The 22,294-nt window shown below is 49.7% G+C and overlaps 2 protein-coding genes across 4 annotated transcripts; both read right to left on the bottom strand.

Moving 5' to 3' along the window:
* Positions 1 to 3,276: 3,276 nt before the first annotated feature.
* Kiss1 (KiSS-1 metastasis suppressor) lies at positions 3,277 to 5,667 on the bottom strand. Its single transcript, XM_034513418.2, has 2 exons — positions 5,533 to 5,667; positions 3,277 to 3,662 (listed from the first exon to the last, which is right to left on the bottom strand). Exons 1-2 carry the CDS (start codon positions 5,633 to 5,635, stop codon positions 3,373 to 3,375), a joined length of 393 nt encoding a protein of 130 aa, XP_034369309.1. The 5' UTR covers positions 5,636 to 5,667; the 3' UTR covers positions 3,277 to 3,372.
* On the bottom strand, positions 5,645 to 22,037 carry Golt1a (golgi transport 1A). 3 transcript variants are annotated; one of them, XM_076941191.1, is made up of 6 exons: positions 21,884 to 22,037; positions 13,036 to 13,127; positions 12,064 to 12,242; positions 11,343 to 11,406; positions 10,707 to 10,757; positions 5,645 to 5,673 (listed from the first exon to the last, which is right to left on the bottom strand). In XM_076941191.1, the coding sequence occupies exons 1-5, from the start codon at positions 21,906 to 21,908 to the stop codon at positions 10,716 to 10,718; spliced, it is 402 nt and encodes a 133-aa protein (XP_076797306.1). In that variant the 5' UTR covers positions 21,909 to 22,037; the 3' UTR covers positions 5,645 to 5,673; positions 10,707 to 10,715. The 3 variants fall into 3 exon arrangements, with proteins under 3 accessions (XP_076797306.1, XP_076797307.1, XP_034369308.1); XM_076941192.1 differs by lacking the exon at positions 5,645 to 5,673 and adding an exon at positions 10,435 to 10,586; XM_034513417.2 differs by lacking the exon at positions 5,645 to 5,673 and having other exon boundaries at positions 10,435 to 10,757.
* Between the last annotated feature and the right edge of the window lie 257 nt (positions 22,038 to 22,294).

The following is a 22,294-nucleotide window of genomic DNA, read 5'->3' as shown; positions in this document are numbered from 1 at the left end:
AGGGAGGGAAGAGTACTCTATCTCTTTGGACTTGATGCCCTCCGCCTTCTTATGACCACATCTGGGCCCAGGCAAGCAGCTGACAGAGGAGGCAGGGCAAAGGCAGGTCTGTGTTGCCATTGGCTCCTGGATCTGCATCTTAAGACAAATCCTTGGGCAGAGGGGTGGCGTGGGAGGGTGCTGCTTCCAAGGGTGGGGGCTGGAGAAGGAGGGACTACAGAAAGATGACCTCGTCTACAATTAGAAAGTTGGCATGTGGGACTGTGTCTTTCTCTTGCCTCTTCACCTTTCCAGGAACATCTTGTGGGCACATTTTGCCTACTTCTCTGAGCCCGTTTCCTTTTCTACGCAACGGAGCTTACACTGCCCATCTCCTATCCATGCCATTGTGAGGATGAAATGTGTAACCCTGTGCTTGTTCAACATTGCTCGTGAACATATTAAGAGGGTACTAGAGGCCAAAATCTCCATGTTCTGATAGGTAGGATACTACCTCTGGCCACTGTATTTTTTTCTTCAGGGATGAGAGAGGAGAGGAACCTGGGGCAGACTCATTCCCCCCAGTAGTGGATGTCCTTGTCCTCTAGGACCCTTGCCCCCAGGCACTTTAGGTTTGAGAACACCTGTGCATCTCTGCCTTCAAGTCTTTGGGCTATGAAGAAGATTCTGGGAACCCCTGGGGGTGCATTTATTCACTCAGCTTCCTCTTGTTCTTGCCTTCCCTTCAATCTAAAGAGTAGGTTGAAGGCAAGATCAGAGACACAGTGTGGTGGTTTGTTAGGAATGGTCCCATAGACTCATGTGCTTGAATACTTGGCCATATGGAGTGGCATTATTAGGAGGTGTGGTCTTATTGGAGGAGGTGTGGCCTTCTTGGAGGAAGTGTGTCACTGTGGAGGTGGTCTTCTGTGCTCAACCTGTCCTTCAGATCAAGATATAGACCTCTCTGCCCCTCCAGCACCATGTTTGTCTGCACGCTTCCTTGCTTGCCAACGTGATGAGAATGGACTGAACCTCTGAAACTGTAAGCCAGCCCCGATGAACTGTTTCCCTTTATAAGAGGACATGGTGTCTCTTCACAGCAATAAGACCTTAACTAAGGCATACATGAAGCCAAAGAGCCCTTGTGTCCTATAGAGACGCTATTCTTTCCAGAGACATAGAGCCAAGAACAGGGAAACCCAGAGTCTTGCAGGCAATAGTTTAGGATCAAGTGGGGATGTAGGATCAGCTCCCCTTTCAACTGTTTGCTGCAGTGGACCTCTGGATCAGTTCCGACAGACAACTAGGGATGCAGTTGGTTGTGCTGAGAGCAAGTACGGCCTCAAACATGATCAGGGGCCTGCACCACACCCAAGGTCACACAGGTGCATGCACATGTACCTGAGTACAGTTTTTCTCACCTACTCCAGTTTCACACAGAGGAGCCTGCTTCTCCTAGCAGAGAACACATCCCCTAAAGTGTCAATCTTCCTCTCTGCCTCAACAACCACAGAAGTGTCATAATAGTTAGGCTGAGAGCAGAATTCAGAGACCCATAGTCTCTCCTTACTTACAGGCTTCAACAGAGAAAGGATTGGCTCTGGGGTCTGTGAGAAGAAAACACTCACGGGAGGGGGTTTTGAATCTACTCCTTTCTTGGAGTTACAGCAATGCACCCATGCTATTGGGGTGCCCTTCCCAGTATCAACAGGGTCACACTGCTGTCACAACATGCTTCAACACCAACTCACAGCAGATCCTGGAGGGCAGCTTCAAGGATAAAGATGGGGATGGGGGCAGGTTGTCTCATTCCCATGACAGCGGTTGTGTTGCTATAGCAACATAGCTCTGCCTCCATCCCTTTGTAGCCCTGTTTTCTGGGATGGGCAAAACATTATGATTATTCACAACACAGGGATGAGAAGACCTTGTCATCCTTGGGGAGGTGAACTACGGAACTCTAAGGCTGTCAGCTTAGGCTGAGTCATCCTGTGGTCAGGAGGGTAGATTCCCTGGGGTTTCCCAATGTCAAGCTCTACTCTTTTTTTTCTACCCAAATTTCTCCTCCTCAGCTATCGGGTTCCCAGGAGTTGACTCAGATTGGAAGTCTGCCATCTTTAAAGAGGCTTGAAGACGCAACTGTGACTGGGGGTGAAGAGACTGGGGAGTGAAGAGACTGGGGGTGAAGAGACTGGGGGTGAAGAGACTGGGGGTGAAGCTCATTTGTTGGCTTGAACCCCATGAGTTATTTATCTTTCATGACCTTGGCATTCCACTATAAAGATGGGGGGAAGACATGGTCTGGGATGATTAAAAGAGCAGTAAGCATTTCCCTGGGAGAGGTGGGTACTGTAGATGACCCATGCCCAGGAGCCAGGCAGCCCTACAGAAGCCTGATGGTGGACTCATGTTACTCCTCTGTGAACAGGGCAGCGATTGGCACCATCTTCCAGATCATTCTGTCCCAACTGACTGATGTGTGGAAATTCATGGGGAGGAACTTAGTGAGTCGGTGTCCTACTCCACTGCCATTCAAAATGCGCAGCAAAACTTCTACCAGGAAAGAAGGGAAGTCTCAGAAGTAGAAGGCCCACTTCAGAACTTGATCTTGGGGTTGGCAGTGGTGAAGCATGCCTTTAATCCCAGAAGATTAATCCTTGAGAGGCAGGGGCAGGCAGATCTCTGTGAGTTCAAAGCCAGCCTGCTCTAGTACCAGACCAGCCAGAGTTACATAGTGAAACCCTGTCTGAAAACAAAGACACCCCCACCATTCTAATAAACGTGTATTTTTAAGAAGACAGAGACAATTATGCTAAAGCATCCAAGTGGCATCCAATTTGGGGACCTCTCTGAGTTTTAAAGTTCCCAGCAACTCATTTTAAAAAATAAGTTTAAAGATTTTATTTTTAATTAAAGCATGTGTGTCTTTCTGTCTGAGGGTATGTGCATATGAGTGTAGGTGCCCAAGAATCCAGAAGAGGGTTTTGGATCCCCTGGAACTGGAGTTACAGCTGGCTGTGTACTCCTGGGTTTTGGGGACAGTTCTTCCTCTAGAATTGCTGCAAGTACTCTTAATGGCCGAGCCATTTCTCCAGCCCCTTAATTTTTTATTTTGCATTTTAAAGCATTGAGCTGCAACAGACTGGGCAACAGCAGGGACCTTCCATAACTAGTAGTTTAAAAAGCACCGACTTTGGCACCAAAGACATCTTGAAATCAGGTAAGAGGCAACTGAGGAAGAAGACCTTTCCCATCTGCACTGCTCGCAGAAGTCAGGGGAAGAATCACACAGGGTAAGACGACAGCATTGCTTTTATTGCACAAGTCTAGAAGCTCCCTGCCTTGGCCTCTGCTGATGGGGTGGGCTGCAATCCACCTGTAGCCCTGCACTCAGCCCTGAGCTGCCCGCGCAGCCTGCCTCCTGCCATAGCGCAGGCCAAAGGAGTTCCAGTTATAGGCTGACAGGTCCTTCTCGCGCTGCACCAGCACCGATCCGCGGGGCGCAGGGATCAGGCGACTGCGGGCAGCACACAGGGGCCGCTGGTGCCCCGCGGAGCTCTCCACCGGCAGGCATGGCGAGGTCCTTCGAGCACGCAGCCCTGCAGCCTCGGGCTTGCTCTCTGCATATCGGGGGCTCTTTTCCCAGGCATTAACGAGTTCCTGGGATCCGGACCACTGACCTAGGACAGAAAGCACAGACAGTTGAAGCTGGGACAGCAAGGCTTGCTTTGGACACTGGCTCAAACTTCTCTCCCCATCCAATGCTGGCCCTGGGTCCTCAACCTCTGAAATTCAGCTCTGACCTCAGGCTGGGCTGTTTGCTCCTCCCTCTTTAGATAGCTTTGTATAAAGCTATCTAAAGGAAATAAAACTATTTCCTTTGAGGAAGCCAACAGTTTGGAGAAGAAAAAGGGGAGGGATATTGGGGTGACTTGCTCTGGCCCTCTTCTGGGCAATCTGCCTGATCCCTCTGTTGAGTGTCTGTGTCTGGGGGTCCGAGTGGTCCAGCAGTCCCTGGGCAAGGGGGGTGGAAGGGATTCATTTTTTTCCATCTCTAAGAATGCTTGAAACAGTACCCTTGCACATAGTGTGGCCTTAATATGTGCTCATTAAAGAAAAGCTAATGAAAAGCTTGGAGTAACAGAAATCCAAAAAAAAAAAAAAAAAAAAAAAAAAAAGTGGAGCCAGACCGTTGTGCCCCCATGCACCTGACTCCCGGTCTCTGAGGACAACTGCAAACGCTAATACACAGTATCAAGACTCAATGATGACCAGACATTATCTACGTTGCCTTAACAGGCACACCTCCCCCGGGGCCAGGTGCAAGGCTTTCCCTTCTTGTTGGAGGAGAAGAAGGCTCAGTCTGAAAAGACTTCACAGACAACAAGGCTCATTAAATTCTCACTCTCTTTCTTTCTTTCTTTCACTTTTTTTTTCTTTCAGTAAAGCAGGGCAAGTAGCTCTGAGCACACAATAGTCTAGTCAATTATGGTAAGAGATTAGTTAAAAAGAAGCCTGGTGAGGGTGTGAGTGGGTGTTGGGCCAAGGATGGCATTGAGCTTGCTCTTCCATACCCTGGTGCACTTTCAAGATGAGTGTGGCCGTGGTCCAAGGTTAATAATAGTCTGGGAGGCCCCTCCCACCATCTCTGGGTAACTGGTGTGGGAGAGAAGATCTCAATTCCACACACAAACCTCAGCCCAGGATAACCTGTGTGGCCAGAAAGGGCCAGTAGCCAGTGTTTCTGGACAGTGATGAGGTTATTCCCAACCCTGGGATGATGACACTATCGAAGAGTGTCTGGGGCCCTGCTCCCGTTGCTTGTGTACAATGATGTCAAATTTGCAGGATGTGTCTTGCATTCCATGCCTAAGATCTGAGGCCCAGAAAGGCTAAGCAAGCTCTAATATGTACAGAAATCAAACAGCCAAGGAGAATTCAAACCCATGCCCTGACTCAGAAGCCATGATGCTCTTGGAGGTACCCTGGTACCTGCTGGGATTTGTCAGTACTTGGCTGAGTACCTTTAGGGAACACTTTCCCTCTCTGGGCTTTAGTATCTCCAGCTCATCAATTCCCCCAGTGAACCTGTAAGGGTGACAGACATAAGGCTGCCCTGGACCAGGCTGGCCTCGAACTCACAGAGATCTACCTGCCTCTACCTTCCAAGTGCTGGGATTAAAGGCTTGTGCCACCATGCCCTGGCTGTGTTGAGGATTTTGGGTTTTGTTTTCAAGCCCCCTTTAGGGATCTGAGGTCACAGATAAAAGTAACTTACACAGTAAGCTCCTTCCCAGCATCTCTAGAGAGAAGTGCTTGGGGTAGAGCAGTGGGAAAAAAATCACAAAGGGGTTGGGGTTAACGGCCACCCCCCCACACACACACACACACTCTAGCTGAGCCTCCGGTGCTCACAGCAAAAGGGCCTGGGCTAGCTCCAGGTATCTCTCAAGTGTGGTAATTGAACTCATGTCAGGACCCTGTCTACAGTCTAAAAATACACCAAGTGTCATGTGACTCTCTTGCCCCCTTTTCCTGGATGGTGTGTACCTGTGTGTCCAGGGTTCACCACAGGTGCCACCTTTGCCAGCCGCTCCCCAAAGGTGGCAACACAGAGGAGAAGCAGCAGCTGCCAAGAAGCCAATGAGATCATTCTGGGAGAAAGAGGCAGGTCCACAGTGTGTTCAGAGGCTGAGGACAGAGAGAGGCAATGAAGACCAGGTCAGAGTTAGTACTTCACCAGAGCCTAGGTCAAAGAGAGAGCCTGGGGGAGAGGAGAAAGTCTGGTTACCAGAGATGACCAGAAGAATGAGCCCCAAGCAAGGCCACAGGGAACAGGACTGAGGGATGGGGGGCGGGGGGAGGGAGGAAAATAGGAAGGGTCTGACTTGGTGGGAAGGGGGAGAAACAGGCTGGACTATGGTGAGGTTGGATGGAAGGGCTGCTGGGGAAGGATGCAGAAGGAGAGTGAGTGTCATGCATGGGAGTGGTCAGGGAAGGGGAGGCAGGTGAGGTCAGGCAGGAGTGTGCGCTGAGCTTTAACTGTTCTCTTGGGAGCCTGGCCTGGAACCAAGCCTTTGTGCTGGGTCCTGTGCTCTGCTCTCCCATGTGGTACACTACCTTCCTCAATCGGGCCCTGTCCCCTGGGCTATAATAGAAACCGAGTTTCTTATCTCTTCCAGGAAGAAAGGAAGAAAGAGGCAATCATCTTGCACATTCTCGTGCCTCTGCGGCCTCGGAGACCATCATCCACTTGTCTTATTGCCTATAATTCAGGACAGGAAAAGCCTTTCTCTCATCCAGACCATCAGCTGCTTCTATTCTCGTGGGCTTCGGGAGGCTGTGAACTAAATTGGCCTCATCAGTTTGACTGCTGAGATAGGAGCCGTGTGGCCTGACCCTCATCTAGCCTTTCTCCTCTCCGGCTCCCCACTCCGCCCCACGTCTCTAGCTCCCAAGTCCAATTTCCCTTTGAAAAAGTCATCAAGCACTTTGAAACTGTCCAACAAATGGCATTAAGTGCCCTGGGGGCTGGTGGCACAACAGGTGGAACCTAGGGCTTCTGTCCAAGGACAGGAGTGAGGAGTATCCTTGTGACCCTCGGGAGGTGTGGCTTCTCAGCACCGTGCATCCCACCACTGTGTCCCCACTCCTATCCCTGCCACCTGACTCTAGACTTACACATGAATCCTGACTTTAAATCCTGACTTTAAATGCTCGGGCCACATCCCAGGAGACATAAGTAGGCCACACCCATCTCCAGCAGGAGTGTGTCAGCATGCTCTGTAAATGGTGCCTCCTGGTTTCTCTAAACAGAGAAGGTGGTGAGGGAGGAAGGGGAGGGGGGTTGGGAGGTTGGTGATCCTGACTTCTGCCTCTCTCATCCCTTTAGTACTCTGCCTTATCGTGAACAACACTTCTCAAGTGTACCATGGGAGAACTCTGCCTGCTCCCAACACACCCTTACCCCACATATTCACACATACCACATGCGAACACACTACATACAGTGGTATGACAGGGGCTGGTGAGACTGCTCAGCAGATAAATGTGCCTGTTACCACGCTTGACAATCTGAGTTTAATCCCTTGAACTCACATGTTGGAAGGAAAAAAAAAAAAAAAAAAAAACCTCCCAAAAGTTGTCCTCTGACTCCTACAGGTGCTCTGTGCTCACACACATGCGCAGAAATATAAATTATAAATAAATGACATAACATATAAAACACAAACGCCTCACATACATACCACACATATCCCACAAGTGACACACATGCCACATGTACAGACACCCCAGATTCCAATAACACCCAGTCGCTTACTCCAGAGGCACTTGATACATGAGAATTGAACTGTTTGAACATAAAAAAGAACACCCCTGTCCCCCACTCCCACCACCTCCCACTACATAAGAAATCAGAAGAGGTTTATCTGGTTCGCCATGGACAATCTTTGGGGTTCCTTTCACCCTAGAGGCGTTTATATCTAGTAAACAACAGAGACATTCTAGGCATGGTCAGAAGGTTTTTGAAATAAGATGGCTCTTTCCAGGGGTATTCCTTTACCCCCAGTTCTTAGCAAGTTTCTTTCAGCGTATGTATGTAGTTAGTTTTGTATTGAGGGAAAGGCTCAGTTTTCTTAGGGGCTCCCCCGGCCCCTTCAGGTAGTACCACAAAGAGACTCTTCACGACAGTCACTCCTTATGCAGCAGAAGTGGGCTCTGAGAACACCCAGTGACTTGTCTTTACACCAAGACGCAAGCCAACATTTTCACCCAGACATCCCCTGATGCCAGCTTCCCTTGCCTTCTGCTGTCTTGATGTTTCAGCTGGCCTTGAGTGGGAGGCCTGCTCCTCTAGACCCTCCCTGGGTCAGGGCAATCCCAAGTCCTGTGAGCAGTGTCCCTACCTTGGCTGGGTCCTGGCTTGAGGGCTGGAGGGAGAAGAGCCACTTGGGTAGTTGGACACACGGAGGGGAGCCACTGGCTCCAGGGTTTACTCTATCTGGCTCCCTGATCACAGCCCCTTTTATGAAGTCTGGATAGGTGACGTCTCCAAGCATAATCCCACCTCTGCCCTCCTGGACCCTCCTCAGGGCTCCACGCCCTGCGTCTGGCTTCCGCCTCCTGGCTCTCAAGTCTGGAGCCAGCTACTTCCTCGCCCCCAGAAACCATCCAAGGCTGCTCTCATAAGCTCAGTAACTCTTCCATCATCTCTAGCCTCTCAACACCCCCTCTGGCAGCTGGAGACTCATTCTACCCCAAACAATGAAGAGAAAGTGGCTGAGGAGTGTGTATATGTGAAATGTCTTGCCCTTCTCTGCCAACACACACACACACACACACACACACACACACACACACACACACACACACACTGAAGTGAATTTGATGACGACACAGGCTGGAGGAGGAGGGGGAGCAAGGCACAGTCTGACCCAGAAGCTCGTCAGTGCCCACATGCTGCCCTCTCTGAGAGAAAGCCAGGTCAGATTGGCCTCCACGAGAGTCTGCTCTTTTGCTGTGAGCTGAGACTGGGAGTGGAGCCCAGAGTTCTCCCCCCTCCCTTTCCCATTAATTACTGAGCACCTGCATGACACAGGGGTTTGACAAGCATGTGATATGACATGGCCAGATGTTCTGGACAGTTATATAAGCAGTTGGCTGTTAGGAAGGAGGGCAAAGCTGGTCATAGCAGTCCACACATGCAGTTCTACCTCCTGGGTGGTTGAGGCAGAAGGATGATGAGTTTAGGCCAGTCTGGGATACTCAGAGAGTTCTAGACCAGGATGGGTAACAGTGAGATCCTATCTCCACAAATCAAAAAGTGACAGGCATGGTGGCACATTCTTCCAGTCAAAGCACTTGGGAGGTACAGGCAGGCAGAGCTCTGAGTCCATGGACAGCCTGTTCTACATAGTGGGATCCTCTCTCAAAAATAAAATAATAATACAGAAGGGAGGGAGGGAGAGGGAAGGGCTCTTTTGTATTTGCTGTTACTGAGCTGGCTTTGAGAAAGCAGATGTGGACAGTAGGCAGCTCTCAGTGCCTTAAGGGCAGGAACAAGCCTCCCCATCTCTCTCTCTCTCTCTCTCTCTCTCTCTCTCTCTCTCTCTCTCTCTCACACACACACACATACACACACACACATACACATATAGTGTGTGTGTATGTATGTATGTATGTATGTATGTATGTATGTCTGTCTATACACACACCTTAAGGGCAAGAGCAAACCTCTGTATCATATATATATATGTGTGTGTATGTGTATATATATGTGTATATATATATGTATATACATATATATATGCATACATACACACACACCTTAAGGGTGGGAGCAGGCCTCCCCATTATATATATATATATAGATCATATATATACCTTAAGGGTAGGATCAGGCCTCCCCATCACACATAGATTTCATATCTATCTATCTATCTATCTATCTATCTATCTATCTATCTATCTATGTGTGTATGTGTGTGTGTGTGTGTGTGTACACACCTTAAGGGAGGGAACAAGCCTCTGTATCATACATATATATACATGTATGAATATATATATATGCATACATATACACACACACACCCCTTAAGGGTGGGATCAGACCTCCCCATTATATATATATATCTTAAGGGTGGGAACAGGCCTCCCCATCATATATACGTCACATATATACCTGACACCTACTCCACTGCTAGGCATAAGAAGAAGGGGCTCAGTGGACGCTCACAGTGTCCCTGATCTTTCCTTCCCTCCCTGCTTACTTCCCTCAAGGTTTTTGTTGTTGTGTGTATTTGATTTGATCTGATCTGAGACAGGGGCTCACTGTAGCCTTGGCTGGCCTTGAGCTCGGAGATGTTTCATTCTGCTTCCCAAGTGTTGGGATTAAAAGTGTGTGCCACCGAAGCCTGGCCTATGCTCTTTCTTTGGGCTACATGGACTCCTTTGAAGCCAGTATACTGCACCATTCATATAATCCTACCATTCGGGACACTTGGGGCAGGATGACTGTGAGTTCCAGGCCAACCTAAGACCTTGTTTCAGAAAAACCAAAAGAAACCAAACCTCTTTTTTACCATGAGACGAGGGGCTCCCCCAGAACAAGGACCAGGCTGGGTACTCTGAGTGGTACCATCCACCCCCATGCACAAGGCTGTTTCTGTTCCAGCTCTATCTGCTGTGTGTGGGGAGGTGGTCACCTCATGTCTGGGGTACTCTTCCTGATGCTATGTGGGGCCAGTTCCCATAGTTGCCTAATGTTAACTAAGGCTGAGAATCACATCAAACCCTTTAGGGTGTTCAGTGTCATCGTGAACAATATCCAAGGACAGGGGCCGACTCAGAGCTTTGGTAGCACCTTGGATCAGGGTTGAGGGTGGTGTTGCAGGCCTGCCCTAAGGCTGGGATGGATACTCTGGGCCACAGACATCAACTCCAAATCTCAGATACGTTCACAGCTTGGGGATTTAATCTACACTGTCCTGCATAAAGTCAGTGCATCCGGCCCTAGCTGGGTGTCATAGCCAGGATCTCTGCTCCCGGCAGCCTCTTGAGATGACTTTGGGGTTTAAGATCCGTCACTCAGCTCCATCTTTCTTCTGGACTTGGAGACGCCCATGTGTGATGGGAAGTAAGTCAGTGCTGCGGAGGGGGCTCATGAAGATAGCCCCTGCTCCCTTCTAGCCCCTCCACCAACATTCCAAATTCAAGGAGCTCACCCGGGTAGTTCAGACCATTGAGCTGGAGGAGCCTTGAAGCCTCTGGAACAGCTGTGGGAACCAAGAATAATTATTCCAGACAAAGAGTGGGAAGCAGACTCAATATCCAGGCTATTACCTAGCTGGCCTTGAGATGCGGGCCCGTGGAGAGAGGCGATTGGGTGTGCCCAGCTGGCAAGCACTCTAAGCTGTGTGCTCTGGCCCCTCCCTGGGTGTCTCAGTGTGTTCCTGTGAGGTACTTCAGAGGTGGGTGTGGGGCCCAGAACAGGCTCTGCTCCTTGCTTTTCTTGATGTCACCAGCAGCTGTATATGTCTATATGCCTGTAACCCAGACTTAACCGGGTATACCAGAAATCTCAGGTACGTATTGGCTGGATCACCTAGAGTTTTCATTTCTTTGGTTGGGGAGCTGTTAATGGCTGCCTCCTCTCTACCCATGCCTTAGCCACTACTCCAGCCTACTGGGCCCTGACTTTTGATCTTATGGAGAAGGAGCAGGGAGAAGAGGATGGGACCTGAGGTGAGTGTGCCTCAGAGAATATAGGGGAGGGGTCTACTGCACCTAGAGTAGCAGCTTAGTCAGCTCCATGTGCTCCCCCACCCCAGATACCACTGCCAAGCCCAAGATCTACTCACCGTGCTCAGGAAGGGGATGTTAAACGCACTGCCCAAGAAGCCAAAGACTACAGGGAAAAAGCCCCTAGGAATAGAAGAGAGGACAGGGGTCAGTGATGGCCTAGAAGGGGAGGGGTAAGGGGTAAGCCTACCCAAAGGCTCAGACTTTGTCTCCTCTGAGAGCAGACACCGGGCTCTGGGCTCTGTGGAAAGGGGAAGCAGAGTAAAGTGGATGAGAGCCATGGAGCCCAGGCATCTTACAGTCACACGGAGCCGCTGTCTCTTACTGACACTCTCCACACTGAACACATCCCTTACTTCTTGGACCCCATGGCCAGTTTTCAAATGTGCCTAGCGGTATTTGTACCTATGTCATAGAACCTCACATAAAGCCAAGCTCAAAGGATACACATTCTGTGACTTACTCTTATGATTATTATCCTGGCCCAATGCCTTCTCTTTACTAGATGTCTTCACCAATGGCTGAGCTCCTGGAGTGGATGGTGGCCAGAGGTCGTGCTCATGTGGGCGTGGCCTTGTGTCTCAGCATCCCATGCCAAGGCTACCTTTGACTTTCAAAATGGCTAGGTCTGACAGGGGATTCTTCTCAGGGCTTGGAGAAAGTCAGGCTGGGAAGTGAACCCCAATGTCTTGGATGAATGAGGAGATTTGAGATTTGAACCTTGGCTGAGCCACTTCTCCCTAAACCATGGTGTACTTCGCGGAGGAAAATGGTACTCACTTGAAGAGGTTCACGAACCCATAGGCCTCCAGGAGCATGCCCAGCAGGGGCCAGCGTAGCAGCACAATGGCGACACCCCCCAGGAAGAAGCTGGTTCCCTTGAGCTTGTGCCGTTGGAAGAAGAAGGAAAACGTTCTCCTCAGGCCGATGATGAGGGAGAGGCCAGTCAGGAACAGCAGCTGCAAGCCCAGGGAAATGAGAATGGGTGTGCAAATTTCACCCCATCCCCAGAGCTGTGGGGCAGGGGTGACCCAGCAGTGGGGCTGAATCCCAGAGCTGGGGGTAACTCTAGCTAGTGTGGAACAGAAATGCCCTGAGGCAGAGGGATGAACTTGAAGGTCTTTAATTCCCACACAGTTCTTCAGCTCCAAGCTTTTCCTCATATAGAGGCTACTGGGGAGTGGGATCCTCCCCTTTTACAGACAAGAAGCTGTACCCCAAGTTCCTAGAGAGCCCTCACTTTGTGGTTCTGCCAGGACCTTCAGCATGGTTCCTATTGGTCCCTTTATGGGGGCCCAGGCTTCCATAGAATTGAACTCTTCAGCTTTCTTCTAGTACATTCCATGCCCCACCCACACCTCCACCATGCCTTTTCTCTCAGTGTTACAACTATCTGTGAGCAAGTGCTTTATCTTCCATTTCCTTCCCAAGCATCTTCCATGCACTCCTTCCTCTCAGCCCCCTGGTTCATAAGGAAGTGCTTATCTTCCTCTGGCTTTTCCACAGCTCCTGTTGCCATGTAGGTACCAGTTACATCCATGTCCCTAGATGCAGGGATCCAATGGCGGGGACAAGGTCTAATTCATCCTGGGAACCACAGTTTGGTGTAATAATCTCAGGCTCTCCATACCTTTGGTCCACCCCCTCCCACCCCACGGAGTCCTCATCTAACCCTGAATAGCCAGGATCTAATGAACTTGGAGTTGACCCTCCTGGCTATCCAGAAGAGATGCCTAGTGCTGGGGTACTCACGTTTCCAAAAGCCAAGAGCACGGAGTCAAAGTATAGGAGTATCCCAAAGAGGATGAAGAAGACGCCGAAGCCGGTAATGCCCACTCCAATTTCTGCAAAAGGTAAGGAGACCCTGAGTTTGCCTACCACATAGGTCAGGCGTCCTGTGTGTGCTCTCAGGGGAAGGCGGCCCAGTGGACAGAAGATGGGCAGGTTCTGTTGAGCTCCTGGGAAACCTTCATGGTACTGTGTCCTCACATTCTGTCACTGCAGCTCCTGCTTCTGCCTGTAGGACATTGTTTTCAGGGCTCTGGCTAAACACAATAACCTGTCTATTCTGTTCCTACATCTGAGATCTTCGGGGCCACACCCAGCTCTCAGGCTCCAGGCCCTCTCCATTCTCCTCGGCTCTCAGTGCTGACCTGCCACAAGTGACTGGGAAAATAGAAGCCATTGATTTGAAGCATGCTCACCCATCCTGCAGCAGAGACCTAGACTCCTTCCTAGTCTCCTTCCTAGTCTCCTTTAACTTCAGCTCAGTAGAGTCATTAGCTCAGAGGGTTGGCTGCCACTAACAGTGTCCCTACCCATTAGCAATGTCCCACAGGCATCACTGAAGACCGCTGGAGTAAACAAAGTCAATTATCATCAGGCAGAAGTGTGGGGCAGTCGGAACACCTTGTTTGGTCAAAGGTTATACTTCGGGTATGTGATGTGCACTTCTGACCATTCCTTCCAGAAATACATAATACATAGGACATCTGGGTTCTTTGGTCTGAAGTCCTTCTCATCACATCTAGAAGTGTGAACTTGACTCTCTGCCACTGTGATAGGCAACAGATGACCACTCATTAAGCTATTTTGTTTTAAAACTGTGTTAAAAATTGGGCTGGAGAGTTGGCTCAGGGATTAAGAGCACTGGCTGTTCTTCCTGAGGACCTGGGTTGAATTTCCAGCATCTATGGCAGCACATGACTGTCCAGGACCCCAGTTCCAGGGGACTTGGTACCCTTACACAGACAAACATACAGGCAAAATGTTAATGCACATAAAATAAAACCTAAAAGGTTACTTCTGTTTGAAGTTATAATCTTTGAGATCTTGCTCTCAAAGTTGAGCTTGCACATGGTCTGTAGTCCTGGAACTTGGGGAGTGGAGGCAGAAGAGTCATGAGTTTGTGTCATCCTTGGCTGTTTTGGACTATTGTGGGCTACAGAGCACCCATTACAACAAACAAACAAACAAACAAACAAACAGATCCTGCTTTCAGGTCTTTTGGTTTACATCCAGAAGTGGGGTTGCTGGGCCACTCAATGATCTCCCTCTGACCTGAGAGGCTGTGGTACAGTTTTCCAGACTGACTCCTTCCCCTCACTCTCCTGTCCTCAGGACACAAGGCTCCCACACCCTCGCCAACACTTGATTTCCAATTAAAAAGAAAAGGAGGCTGGAGAGATGGCTCAGCGGTTAGGAGCACTGACTGCTCTTCCAGAGGTCCTGAGTTCAATTCCCAGTGACCACATGGTGGCTCACAACCATCTGTAATGGGATTTGATGTCCCATGTAGGTAGAGCACTTGCGTACATAAAAAATAAATACAGCTTTTTTTTTTTTCCCATGAGACTCGGGCGAAGACAAACGGGATGGAGCAGGATTCGAACGGGTGGGGGAGAGAGAGAGAGACAGAGAGAGAGAGAGAGAGAGAGAGAGAGAGAGAGAGAGAGAGAGAGAGAGAGAGAGAGAGAGACTGCAGAGGGCCCTGCGCCCTCTGCAGGTGGACGCCTTAGTGGCTGTGCCACCACCGGTTCGCTAATACATTTTTTTTTTTTTAAAAAAATATATTTTCATTTTCACTTATGTGTGTGTATGTGTGTCTGTGTGTTGGCATACTGTGTGTGGGCATCTTCAGAGGCCAGAAGAGGCAGCCAGATACCCTGGAGCTGGAGTTACAGGTAGCTATGAGCCTCCTGGCATAGGGCCTGGGACATAAGTCCTCTGGAAGAGCAGTGAGAACTCTTAACCATCGAACCATCTCTCCAGCCTCAATTTTAATGTTTTTGACAGCAGCCATGCTGACAGCTGAGGTGCAGCCACACTGTGAGGTATTGCTTTGGTTTTTGAGGTGGAATCTCAGGTTTCTGACAAGCCTTCGTGATATGTCTAGGTGTATTTCTTCCTTCCATTCCCAAAGGCGCTGGCCTGAATCAAGCTTCTCAGCCCAGGACAGCTGGGCAGAATACAACACCCACAGGACCTTAGAACGGTTGTGCTCTTTGTGGTGTCTCTACACTCGGAGACAAGGTTCACTCTAACCCTGCAGGCAGAGTGGTGGAGGACTATTCCGCATTACTTTAACGTGAATGATAAGACGTTTGGGATTTGTTACAGTAGTGGGAGTTGAACCCAGGACCTTACTCCATGTGCTAGTCAAGTGTTCTATACTAGTGTCACATTCAGTCTCCCACCCCCAAGACAGAGACATGGTCTGTAGCCTAGGCTGGCCTTGAACTTGCAGTGTTCTCTCTTCAGCCTTCTGCATGGCTGAGACTGTGGGTGCTCACAGCTGTTCCAGTCATGTTTTAAGTATTTATTATAAAACAATGTATATAATGTTTTAAACATATGTCATCAGCTGAACATGGCGGTACACGCCTTTAATTCCATCACTCTGGAGGCAGAGGCAGACAATCGCTGTGAGTCACAGGCTAGCCTGGTCTACATAGTGAGTTCCAGCCAGCCAAGCTACATAGTGAGACTCTGTCTGAAAACAACAAAAACACAAAAATCTGTTATGGTGTTACACTTGCCCACAAAAATATACATCACGATTCCAATCTCATAGCATCCCCTTCCCTCTATGTGGAGCCACCGTGTGAACATTTTCTTGGTTTTGCTGTTTGTTTTGCTTTGTTGAGATGTCTGTATGCCTGATCTGAACAGACTTGGTTTTGTTTGTCTGTTTGCTTGCTTGCTTGTTTTGCAAGGAACCTGAGTTTCTCAGATTCTCCTCGCATGCCTTTCTGAGGAGGGCAGCGGAGTCTGGATCTCCAGTCCACCCACTCCTGACCATGATTCACTGCTGCTTGCTCTCACAGAGAAACAGGAACTTGAGTCAGTAGGCCACGGAGGCGTTTAGACACTGTGAGCTGTCCCTATGGAAGCAGCGGCCAGGAGTGGCCACAGCAGTGCTTCCCCTCCCCAACCCCCGCGCGCATGCCAGAAGATGTGTGTGGCTGTCATCGGAAGCAACCAGGACCACTTTGGGTCTCTATTAGGATTCTGAGAACCACTACGAGCAAACTCCTTGAGGAGAGGGTCCTGAGACATGGCAGACTCCAAAGTGACCCACAGGCACAGCCAGACAAGAATCCATGCCCTGCTCAGTGGTGTGGGCCTGCATGCCAGAACTCAGAAGACTGAGGCAGAAGGATTGGGAGTTCAAGATCAGAGTGAAACCCTGACACAAAACAAAACAAAACAAAACAGAGCGACAGGTGTGGTGGTGCATGCTGTAATCCCAGCCTCAGGGTGCAAAGGTGGGGAGTTATGGCAGGTCTGGAGCCAGCCTGAGCTATAGAGTAAAATTCTGTCTCAAAAATCCTAAACCAATGAATCAAACAGTGTGTGTGTGTGTGTGTGTGTGTGTGTGTGTGTAATTATTTTGGAATTTTTGAAACTTAATGTTACTATGTAGCCCAGGAGAGTTCCCCTGCCTCAGTCTCCTCAGTGCTGTGATTATAGGTGTGTGCCTCCACCCCCACTGAATGCAGGTCACTTCTCTCATGTTAGACATCTTCTCTAACAGTGGTTTGCTCAATAATCACTTTCCAGTTTGTTTTGTAATCTTCTCTTCAGGTTGGAGCAATCCCAGAATTTTCCTCTGTTGGGACTGGCCTTTTTATAGACCACATACAGTTGCTTCTGCCGTTCAGCTTCACACAAGAGCGCATAGACAAGTACTAGGAAGTAGGTTTCTCTCACACAGCTTCAGAATGAGCCCCTCCTATTGCTTCTACTGTAGTTCCGTGACTCAGTCAAATACAGGAAGAGGGGCTTGGACCTGAAGTTCCTTCCAGGATAGCAGTCATGGCAGAGAAGGCAGTGGGGTTTGGAGTAGTGGTGGGGGTATGTCATACAGATACATAGGAACTACGTGCTTGTAGGTGATGTTCCCATGATCCAGACAGAGGTCGAAGCGCCCCCTGCTGCACAAGTTACAAAGCAGAAAGCGGGAAGTAAAGGTAAATGCTTCAGGATGGCTTAGCTCCAGCGAGGGCACTGCCTAGCAAGGGTAGCAACCTCCTCTGGCTTCAAATGTCCAGTTTTGGGTCTCCCCATGCCACATGTCATCTGAGTCCTGACTCTCCAGCCACTGGTCCCTAGGTCCTGCAGTTCCCAAACCGTTGCCAGAAGGAGCCCTCAGCCTGCAGCCATTGGGGAGAGGCCAAAGCCAGGTGACCAGGACACGGCTTTTCAGACTGTATCGGGCGAAGCCATCTTCAATGTCTTTGCTGCAGGACATTGTCACCCAGAGCATGTGGATGGGTTTATTCTTTCTCAAGTACCTCATGCCTCTTTTCCAATTCATGAGTTCATATGATCCCCCTGCCTCAGCCTTCTAAATATCTGGGGCTACAAGTGTAAGCCAGCCCTTTTCTCTTTATGCAATTACAAATGTACCAAAAGTTATAAGTACTCTGTTAAGAATCTCTGCCTTCACCTAATTGAGAGTGGGTGTCACCCCTGAACTATTCATACTGCCCTTCCTTTCCCCTAGAGATAGGCAAGATACAGATGTCAAAACAGAAAATTAACATTTATATATTTCTATAGTTTAGCCCTAAGACCCCATTCAAGCTGTGCCATGAACGCCAGTAATATCATTCACAGGAAGAGAACACGGTTTATCATCATGTGTTGTCTTTAGTGTGCTTGACTGGAATACTTCCCACAACCGGAACTCAATGTGACCCCGATCTTCTGAAGATTCAAGCCACTTCTTTTGTATTTGGTCTCTTCATAGGATTTGTCTAAGATGTTCCCATGTCAGAATTCACTGGCACAGCCATCTGCTGGATATTACCACGTACACCTACTGCGGCCTCGTGGTGAACCTGCTTCCAGCCTGACTCCCACTGATGATCTATCATTACTCTTCAGGTGCCATACTGGGTCCTTCTTTATGAGGATTCTCTAGAGTCACAAAACTTATGGAATGTCTCTCTATATAAAGGGAATTTATTAGAATGACTTACAGGCTGTAGTCAACTAATCCAACAATGGGCAGCTGTGAACGGGAAGTCTAAGAATCTACTATTTACTCAGTCGCTGGTTGTGTCAGCTGGTCTTCTGTATAAGGTGGGATCCTGAAGAAGTAGGCGCCAAAAGATGTGCTGGCAAGTAAGTGCAAGCAGGCAAAGAATGAGCGAGCCCTTCCTTCTTCCATTGTCCTTATGTAGGCCTTCAGCAGGAGGTATGGGCCAGATTAAAGGTGTGCCTCAAGGTCTGGATTAAAGGTGTATCTTCCAGCCTCAAGATCTGGATCACAAGTGTGCCCTCCATTTCTGGATTGTGGTCACTCCAGATACAGTCAAGTTAACAAACGAGAATGGCTATCACAAGGGTCCTACCTCTACCCTATAGGAACACCCTCCACACCCCATCTCGGCTACCCATGGAACACTGCCCACAGGGTGGGGCTCTGACACTCCACTCTGAGTACACCTTTGTGTTTTGTCAAATGACTTTCAGACTGAATTGTTCCAGACGGAAGAGAGTTGACAGCAGTGATGGACAGTTGGTAGCCGTTGCAACAGCCTGCACAGTTCACACCTTAGCTTGACATAACCACCCGCCAAGGGGTTGTGGTTAACACCGCTTCACAAACAAAACTGAACCCTGATGGAGTATGGTGCCTGCCCGGGTCTTAAATACAGGTGAGACTCTGAAATGTAACCTTAGCCAATCGTTTCCACTCCTGCAGAAAGTGTTCTTGTTTTGGCCATTAATAACTCAAATCTCCAAGTGGGTGTCAGTCCTTGGCAGCAGGCAGCAGGCCACTGCCTGGTTGGAATCTCTTCTCTTGGCTCCCAGGATACTTTCTAATTTCTTCCTGCCAACTAGCTGTAACCCCCACCTCCCACCGGCTACCTGTACCTCCCCCCCCACCTCCACCCCCCCAACCCCCGACTGGCTAGCTGTAACTCCTCCCCTCCCCCCTCTTTTGCCAGGTCCTGCTTTCTTTCTTCTGTGGTTTGGCTCACTCAGGGTTTGGGCCCAGCTCCTTTATCTCCTCATTCTGTTTTCCCACACCTTCTCGTGTTTTTAAATGCTTGCCTGTGTGCTGATAATGTCGACATTTATCCAGGATGCTGGAGACCCCACCGCTTGTCAGCTTGGTTTTCTCTCTGGCACTCTGCACGCCACCGGGTCCCAAGCTGTGATCAGCCTTCCTTTCTTTATTCAGTGCCTCCAGCAACTCCACTGCCTGCCAAGTCCCTTGAGGCGCCCGCCGCCCACCCTGTCTAATCTGGTATCAGGCGGCTGCTTCCAGAAGCATCCAAAACCCACCATGCTACTTCTTGCCAAGTCACTCCTAGCCATCCTCATCTCTCTTGGACCACTCACCCCCCCCTGCCCCCCAGTCTCCATTAGTCTCTAGTTTCCTGCTTGTCACCACTCCTATCCCCAGTCCTCCACACAGAGCTCAAAGCCTGGAAGTGTACTGGTGGATACAGCATCCTGCTCAGTCCATCTGCTTGGGATGAAGAAGGGATCTTTTTCTATACACGCCTTACAGATCCTGTGTGTGGGGGGGGTGGGGGTGCCCTCTCCAACATCTTCCACTTTCTCTCGAGCTCCTGTTACACCAGTGCCTTTGACTTCTTGCCCCAGGATCTTTGTATATGAGGTTTCCTGTGTGGAACACTGTCCTCATGCTTTAAATGCCAGCTCCTCTGGGAAGCCTGTCCCTGTCTCTGTGCCCTGACAGCAATCTTGTCATTTCTTCCTCTCACAGGACCAAGCATCATAGGACTTGTCACAGCCTCTAAGAGCATGTTATCACCCTTGAAGGCTGATAGGCTTAATAGCACTCAGCATGCCCCTGCCTCAGGGCTCTGCTGACCTTTCTTCTTACCCTGTCCTTTGGAAGGTGGGACCGCAGGGAAAGCAGTTTTGGTGAGGCATACACGGAGATATTTAGGTTGTCTCAAGGTATGGAGGGTTGACTGCTGTCACCTGCTGGGTGGCCAGAGGTACTGCTGAAATTTCAGTGTCCAGGACAGCTCCCATAACAGAACACCTGCACCCAAGGCTACAGCTCCCATAACAGAACACCTGCACCCAAGGCTCTTGGAGGAGGTGGAAAGCTGAAAGGCCGTGCCCCTGGGGTCTAGGGACTCTCGTGGGTTTAAGCACCAGCTATCTACTTGTTTTTGATTTCTGCATTTCTCTTTCTGGACAAGTCCCTTGGAGTTCAGACCCTTACCTTGCCCTCTACTCCCTGCCTGAAGTCTATCCTGGATGTCTGAGACAAGCATGCCCAGCCTATTCAGACCTGGCTCCTACTTCCCACCTCCTCGTTCTTTCCGGGACACTCCCCAGGCACCAGGGAAGTATTCCTGACTCTTTATCCCTTCATATCTCTCACTCCATCTTCCAGAAAATTCCTCCAGACAAGCCCACAGGATCACTTCCTCTCTCTGCATGGCTTACATCCTGCCCCCACCACCCCCACCCCACCACACACACCTTCTCTCGCCTTGGAAGGGTCTCTCCATTGCTGCCCCACCCTCTACAGTCTACTTTCCCTCAGCAGCCAGAGTAAGCTTTTCAAATGCAACACACCACTGACACCTCTCACTTACAGCACGCTCTAAACTCTGCCATCTACACAGTGGTGTAGCATGGGCTACTCCCGTGGTCCAGCATGAGCTACCTTTCTGGAACTTTTCTCACCCAAGCCCATAATGTTTCAGCCACATCAGCCTCTTTGTTGGGCCTCACACACCACAGGTGTAGTGTCTCAGGACCTTTGTGCTGGCTCTTCCCTCTTCCTGGAACATAGCCTACTTCTCACTTCCTGGAATCCTCTGCATTAAGGACCCTTTCCAACAAAGCCTTCCCTGGTCGGTGGATATGAACATCTTCACACACATACACATGCTTCAAACTCCACGGCCCCTTTACTTTGTTTTGCTTTAGGTTGGAGGTGGGGAGGCCTTTATTGCTATCTGACCTGCTACACAGTCCCTTCTTCATGAGCTAATAGCCTGCGTTCCCTTGCTAGAAGGTAAACAGAGGGCATATCTGTCTTACTCCTGGTATTCCCTTCTGTGTTGGCACAGTACTTGGCAAAAAGCAAATGTTACTATAGGTTCACTGAGGAGAAAGTAGACTCAGAGGCTAAGCAACTCACCCAGTGAAGCCTTAGTGCTCCCTTCTCTGTCGACAACCTACTCTCCCCAGGCTGCCTCCTACCTACATCCCTAAAGAAAAAGTAGGGGTGTTTGGAGTGAGGAAACAGACGCAGAGCCACAGAAGATCTTGGGGTTTGGGGGAGATCTCTGAATGGGCAGAGGCATCCTACTTCTCAGAACTATGGGTGAGATGGACTCAGCCTGCCTTGTGAATTTGCCTCTGGCTGCCTGAGTGTGTGGGCTGGCCCCACCCTCTACAGGGCAGAGGTCACACTCGCCCTAACCCTGCTGCTTCGAGGATGCCAACATAGCAGCTTCTAACTGCTGGCTCCAGAGGTCACATTTGTAGGTCCTGGCAGAGGAACCAGGTTGGGAAGAGGACATGTTCACTCGCTCTAGTAGGGACCCCCTCCACAGCCCCACAGGCTCCCAGCAGCCAGTCCACTCACTCTGCCACTCGGTGATGGAGATCATACTTCAGTCCACTGGGGGGCCTTCCTGGTCAGCTGGCTAGTAGAGAGCCCAGAGGACCGATCCTGGGCATGTTCCTGGGAAGCTGACCCTTGGCAACAGTGACAGAGCCTACTGTAAATCATTAACTCTCACCCTCCCACATCCCCCTCACAAAAGGCTACTTAAAGGCACAGACCTGTTCTGAAACTAACATTCACGAGGCCCTTTCTGGCCCACCTCCTCTGAACAGCTTGCAAATGGAAAGGCAAGGGTCTGGACATGCCTGGTTTTCTCACCTATTTGGTAGAGCCTATGGGAAGAGTTGGAATGGTGCCCTGGCTTTTTTTTTTTTTTTTTTTTTTTTTTTTTTAAGACAATTTCTCCTGGCTACACAGGAACTCACTCTG

The sequence above is a fragment of the Arvicanthis niloticus genome, chromosome 10, assembly GCF_011762505.2.
Source record: "Arvicanthis niloticus isolate mArvNil1 chromosome 10, mArvNil1.pat.X, whole genome shotgun sequence".
Taxonomy (NCBI): Eukaryota; Metazoa; Chordata; class Mammalia; order Rodentia; family Muridae; genus Arvicanthis; species Arvicanthis niloticus.
Note: the sequence above shows the minus strand (reverse complement) of the source record. Positions and strands in the feature narration are given on the sequence as shown.

Coding starts and splice junctions, on each gene's coding strand:
- Kiss1 (XM_034513418.2), bottom strand. CDS start 5,635: ATGATCTCATTGGCTTCTTGGCAGCTGCTGCTTCTCCTCTGTGTTGCC. Junction 3,663..5,532: donor GGTGAACCCTGGACACACAG/GTACACACCATC, acceptor TTTCTGTCCTAG/GTCAGTGGTCCGGATCCCAG.
- Golt1a (XM_076941191.1), bottom strand. CDS start 21,908: ATGATCTCCATCACCGAGTGGCAGA. Junction 12,243..13,035: donor TGCTCTTGGCTTTTGGAAAC/GTGAGTACCCCA, acceptor CTGGGCTTGCAG/CTGCTGTTCCTGACTGGCCT. Junction 10,758..11,342: donor ACATCCCCTTCCTGAGCACG/GTGAGTAGATCT, acceptor TGGTTCCCACAG/CTGTTCCAGAGGCTTCAAGG.